The sequence below is a fragment of the Solanum pennellii genome, chromosome 3 (assembly GCF_001406875.1).
Source record: "Solanum pennellii chromosome 3, SPENNV200".
Lineage (NCBI taxonomy): Eukaryota > Viridiplantae > Streptophyta > Magnoliopsida > Solanales > Solanaceae > Solanum > Solanum pennellii.
The window spans coordinates 74,918,266-74,925,018 of NC_028639.1; the positions used below are offsets into that span (position 1 = coordinate 74,918,266).

Genomic DNA, 6,753 nt, shown 5'->3' on the forward strand with positions numbered 1-6,753 from the left:
AACAAGATCTCTGTTGGTATCTATCTATTTCTTTTTCTTAATTATTTAAATGGAAATGAGACCTGGCCGACCATGTCTCATTGTCACGGTATACACTCACGTGCTTTCTCTCACTTTGTGTTGAAATAAAAAATAAAATAAATTACTTATAAAGTAATAAGAATCAATTTTTTAGTTGATGTTCAACACTATAAAGATTAAAAAATATTTTCATATATTTGATCATTATATTTAAAAAATTTATCTATTAAGTTCTTTGTTAAATTAAAATAGATCACTTAATTGAAAACGTTAGAATGTAATATCAAAGCAAGTTTTTAAAAAGAAAAGAAGAAAGAAAGTGGTATAACTCACAGCTTGTGTCATAAAAAAGAAACGCGTCGATAAATTTCAATGTAATGCTGACTTCTCCTATTCTTTGTAATGTAATGTAATGTTTGTTTGAAATAAAGAAAATGCAAAGGCATTATGGTTTCCACATAATTCAACACCAAAATGCTAATATAGAAATGAAAGGCTGTAAAATACCAAGCCCCCACTGTCGCAAATCTCAAGAATTCATTTTGTAAAAAAGAATTCCAAATAAGTTAAAACTTGTAATAATTTTTTTTAAAAAAAAAAAGAAAGAACTTCATCTGTATAGCTAATTAATCAAAATATATTTTAAAATGTTATTACAAATTCTAATAGTTTGAATTATATAAGATATGAGTTGGTCCAACCCCAATATATCCATCCACTCATTTTGTGCAGCTCAGTTTCGTGTGTACTAAAGCTACCACACTTGCCTCTCTTTCACTCTGAAATTATTTCTGCACCTCTTTCATGGCGATTTTTTCATTTCTCTTGTTTTGTCTTTCGTTTTTAGTATTCAATGGCTCAGTTTCATCAACTGCAAATGACCTAATTAGAACTTTCATAGTTCACGTCCAACATGATGCTAAACCTTCTATATTTCCGACCCATGAGAACTGGTACGAGTCCACTCTAACATCTCTTACTGCGGATACCCAATCGTTGGAAATTGGTGCTAATCGCATTATTCACACTTATAGTAATGTATTTCATGGGTTTTCTGTTAAATTGTCGACTTTGGATGCTCAGAAGCTTGAGGATTTTGATGGGGTTTTGGGTGTGATTCCTGAACAAGTTAGGCATATTCAAACAACGAGATCCCCTGAATTTCTTGGATTGACTAGTGCTGACAGTGCTGGGTTGCTCAAGGAATCAGATTATGGGTCCGACCTTGTTATTGGAGTAATTGATACTGGGATCTGGCCTGAGAGGAAGAGCTTCCATGATCGTGATCTTGGTCCAGTTCCCGCAAAGTGGAAAGGGGAGTGTGTGGCTGGCAGAGACTTTTCGGCGACTTCATGCAATCGGAAATTGATTGGAGCGAGATATTTTTCCAGTGGATATGAGGCTACAAATGGGAAAATGAATGAAACCATAGAGTTTCGATCCCCCAGAGATTCGGATGGTCATGGAACTCATACAGCTTCAATTGCGGTAGGGAGGTACGTATTTCCAGCCTCTACTCTTGGTTACGCTCGTGGTGTTGCTGCTGGGATGGCTCCAAAGGCTCGTCTAGCTGCTTACAAAGCTTGCTGGTCTTCAGGCTGCTACGACGCTGACATCCTGGCTGCATTTGACGCCGCCGTTGCTGATGGTGTCCATGTCATCTCCCTGAGCGTTGGCGGAGTTGTTGTTCCCTATAACCTCGACGCAATCGCCATTGCCTCCTTTGCTGCAACCGATGCCGGAATCTTCGTCTCTGCTTCTGCCGGAAACGGCGGACCAGGAGGCCTTACAGTAACCAATGTCGCTCCTTGGGTTACCAATGTTGGTGCCGGAACAATTGACCGAGATTTCCCTGCAGATGTCAAACTTGGAAATGGTAGGATAGTTCCTGGAGTGAGCATATATGGTGGCCCGGCGTTAACTCCGAACCGACTTTACCCCTTAATTTACGCCGGAAGTGAAGGTAGTGATGGGTATTCGTCTTCACTGTGTTTAGAAGGTTCATTAAACCCAAATTATGTACAGGGAAAAATCGTATTGTGTGACAGAGGCGTCAATTCAAGAGCTGCAAAAGGCTTAGTGGTGAAGAAAGCTGGTGGAATGGGGATGATAATAGCCAATGGAGTATTCGATGGTGAAGGTTTAGTAGTTGATTGCCACGTGTTACCTGCGACGGCAGTTGGGGCTTCTGCTGGTGATGAGATAAGGAAGTACATATCGGTAGCATCAAAGTCCAAGTCACCGCCAACGGCAACCATTTTATTCAGAGGTACTCTTCTAAATGTGCGGCCAGCACCAGTAGTGGCATCATTTTCAGCCCGAGGCCCCAACCCAGAGTCACCCGAAATTCTGAAGCCCGATGTGATTGCACCTGGAGTGAACATCCTTGCAGCTTGGCCTGATGGTGTTGGACCCAGCGGGCTTCCATGGGATACGCGTAGAACGGAGTTCAACATTTTATCAGGAACCTCCATGGCTTGCCCACATGTTTCTGGACTAGGAGCATTGTTGAAAGCAGCCCATCCGGGATGGAGCCCAGCAGCTATAAGATCAGCATTGATGACAACTGCCTATACAGTGGATAATAGGGGACAAATTATGATGGATGAATCAACTGGAAATTCGTCTACTGTGATGGATTTTGGGGCAGGACATGTGCACCCTCAGAAGGCAATGGACCCTGGTTTGATTTACGACCTAACTTCCTATGACTACGTCGATTTCCTCTGCAATTCCAATTACACAACCAAGAATATTCAAGTGGTTACAAGGAAGTATTCAGATTGTAGCAAGGCAAAAAGAGCAGGGCATGTGGGGAATTTGAATTACCCTTCACTTTCAGCTGTGTTCCAACAACACGGAAAGCACAAGTTGTCCACACATTTCATTAGGACTGTGACAAACGTCGGAGATCCCAATTCAGTGTACCACGTGATCGTGAAACCACCTAGGGATATGGTGGTGACAGTGGAGCCAGAGAAGCTGACATTTAGAAGAGTTGGACAGAAGCTTAATTTTCTGGTGAGAGTACAAGCAGAGGCACTAAAGCTATCACCTGGGAACTCCATAGTGAAAAGTGGCTCAATAGTTTGGTCAGATGGGAAGCATGAAGTGACAAGTCCAATAGTTGTAACAATGCAGGAGCCTCTTTGATGCTTGGGGATTAAGTGCTACCAATCTGGATAACAATATATGGATCTCTGTTGATAAGCAACTACAATATTTAATATGTATGTTGACAAGGAAGAGTTGGGAGTTGGTTGTTTGCTTTCAGCCATGAATTTTTCTCTGAGTTTGTCTAGAGTTTTGATGAAGCACATATCATATCTTATGTTTGGTTTCTTTATAGCAATGTAATGCTTTGTACATATGTTGGATGCTGTATTATGTTGAGGGTGAGAGTTGAATTATAGCATATATATATAAAATTGGAGCTATGTTCTTCTTGCTTCATAATATAGGTTTCGGGTTTGAACCTTCCCATCCTGGTAGAGAGAGAAAGAGGGGACACAAAAGATCGAGAGAACTAGACGGAGTACATTATTATTAGGACCATCATGTGCACGCCATTATTTACGTTTAACTACTTATTTATTTACGTTTAACTACTTATTGAGACATATTTTTGTGGATGACCCTTGAATAATAGCAATGTGAATTAAAATTCTAGTTTGTTAGAAGATAGTACTCAAAAAAGAATAGGCAGGAAAGAAAGTGATTCATTTTGACTGCTTTTTTTGGGTGCATGGAATAGATTGAGAGTATAAAGAGATTTTGGTCAATGCAAAGTTGGGTTAGGTGTGATGTGTGAGTGCTTTTGCACTGTTGCAAAGTAAAAAATAAAGAGTTATATATAAGAAGAAAACAAAGATATTGGCATGGGCAAAATAGGACAATGGTTAGGACAAAAAAAATAATCATGTGCTACCTTGGCAAAACTCTACCAATTATGTTCAAAAGCGACAAAACAATATTCATTAGAGTGGTCATTTTGATGTTCTTCCATTTCTAAGGGACCACTCAAAATTATTAAAAGGTAGGATTGATGATGGAATTAACCATTCCATATAATAAATAATTTCATAGAATATTATTGTTTTTAATCTTGTTTGTTCCATTTCACCAAACAAATGGGTTATTAATCCATCTATAATAGCACCTCTTAAATCAATTAGATGCTTCTTTTGGGACAATCATTCATAATAATTTGTTTAGGTGAGTTGGTGTTGATATTGTCATAGGTAGGCCATTCATTATATATGCCGACAAGTCAGAAATGAGAAACTTTAAAATGAAACCAGCTCGTCCAGATACAATAACATTTTTGAAGAATCGTGTAAATTGTTAAAGTAGGAATTTGTATGCAACAGGCCTAACTTCAGCAAATAAATCTAAAAGGCCACAGCTGTGAACTACCAGTCCAATTGGAGTAGGCCGATTATTCTCTATATTTAGGCCCACATGAATAACTAACATGGGAAGCACGACTAAATCCCTTATGGCCCAAGCCCACAGAAAATTTGGCCTTAAATTTCAATATATAATGTTACTCATTAATCTCTCCCCATGATAAATTGATAATTACAGAATTTTTTGTTAGTGTCACAAATATTTAGTAAATAATTGAAGTGTGAAATCTATAAGTTGCTACAAAGTTACATCATACCCTAATATAAATCAATTAAATATGAGACATGAATTTAATTTTATCAGAAAAAAAAAATAAGAACCAAATCTAAATAAAGATTTAAAAATGTCAAGTCCTTAAACTTATGACATGTCAAAAACTAAAATCAGAATTATCATGTTCATATGGACAAACAAATTATTGTAAGTGCTCCACGAAGAGTATAAAAGAACAGTAATGAGATTCCCAAATATTTTAATAGGTAAATATCGCCACTATATATCTTTATGAAATCGAAATATTATTATATGATTGTACTAGGGCAACAACTTGATGTTTCTTCCTTCTTTTTTATCTTGGAGGGGGTCAAAGGAGAAAAAAACATAATGTGAGAGGTACACTGCGAAATTAGTGGCAATCACTTTCACTTTATTTCTTCAAAAACTTTTAAAATAAACATTGCATCTACGCTATAAGATTTGTGTTGAGAATCAAAAATAAATATTGTATCTACATTGTGTAAGATTCACGTTATGTTGGGTTGAAAGTGAAAAAATATTTTTAAATATATTCCATTGGACAAGTGGTGCGTTAGAGAAATTGATCATCTACCCAACAAGAAAAGTTTAGCTAATTTCCCAACTTGCACCATTAACAACTAATTAATTCTTAAATTTCACTTATCCAAATAATAATATATATATATGCATGATATGCTTCTAATCATAGGGTTGACAATAAGACAGGATAGACGAGGGTTAAAATCTTAGCGGATTAAAATAGCCCAATTTACATTTATCAAATTAAATTCAAATTTTCAAAATTAAATCTCCATAATCAGACTATTAAAGTTCTCTCTCATAAAAATATTGTGTGTATATATAAAGAAATCACTTTATCCACTTGTCTTTTAACCTTATTGCCATTAATTTGACCTTGTTAATTTTATTTCAGATATATGTCCAATATAGTCCTGCTACTTCATTTATTATTGGTCCTTTGAACATTTCATCAGTGCATGTGTATTTTAGTTTAGAGGTAAAAATTTTTGTTGGGTTAAGAGGACAATATAAATTGGGGCTATTATTTCACTCCAAAAATTAATAAATATTGTTAGGGGAAAATCTACGTCACTGCCTGCCTGTCTGCCCTATCCACTCTGCTTTCTCCTTCCACTTAGGGACACATGCATATTTATTAAAATACGGACAATCACTTTGATAATAATAATGTTTACTAAATTTTAATACTCGTAGATAGTGGTCAATAACAATAATAATAATAAGTAATATATTCGGTGGAATCTAATATATTTATTTTTCTACCTCATAAGACTAGGAATGATGTTTTCGAAGAAAAAACTATGAAGTTGTACCCAATATTAAGATAAAAAATAACACTTTATGATACACTTTTCATATTCTAAAATTTAATTAAATTTATTTTCAGTTATAAATTTTTTATACATTCTTTAAATAAATAAATTTGTCAGTTGTTATGGCTTATAGCATATTTTAAGTAGTTCATAAATATAAAAATTTTACTTCAAAGAAAATAAGATTTAGAGCAAATCTTTAATTAATTTAAATTATTTAATTTTCAAAAAATGAAAAAGTTTGTATAAATTATAACAAATGAAGTAATTAGAATTTGGGGCACGATAAAAAGAATATTTGGAAACTAGGGTGAAGCTAGGTGAGGTTTGTGGGTTTAAACATATTTAGTAAATTTTTTTTATAAATTTCATATTTATATTGAAAAATTAAATAGTAACTTGTAAACTCCTAATAAAATTGATTTGACAATTCAATAATAAAAAAGGAAAAGAAAATTTAGAAATTTCAAAACTTTTAATACTGACTCTTCTTAGGTCGGTGATACAACAATAAAAAGAAAAAAATTCCATTGCCTTACGTGTGTAATGATTTTCAAGAATTGGTGTGCCATAGTACAGAAACAACTTGCTATATTGTTTTGTTTTTTTTTATTGAGTAACAATCATGTCTGCCAATATTATGCCCAGATGCATTGAACAATTTTATAAATAATTTCTCCCATATATTATTAATAATTAAATTAACAGGACTTTTTATCACTGGCGAACA

The 6,753-nt window shown here is 34.9% G+C and overlaps 1 protein-coding gene across 1 annotated transcript; it reads left to right on the forward strand.

Annotated features, from left to right (window-relative positions):
• Nucleotides 1–695: 695 nt before the first annotated feature.
• LOC107014709 (subtilisin-like protease SBT1.5) lies at nt 696–3,485 on the forward strand. Its single transcript, XM_015214746.2, has one exon. It carries the CDS (start codon nt 826–828, stop codon nt 3,172–3,174), a length of 2,349 nt encoding a protein of 782 aa, XP_015070232.1. The 5' UTR covers nt 696–825; the 3' UTR covers nt 3,175–3,485.
• Nucleotides 3,486–6,753: the final 3,268 nt, after the last annotated feature.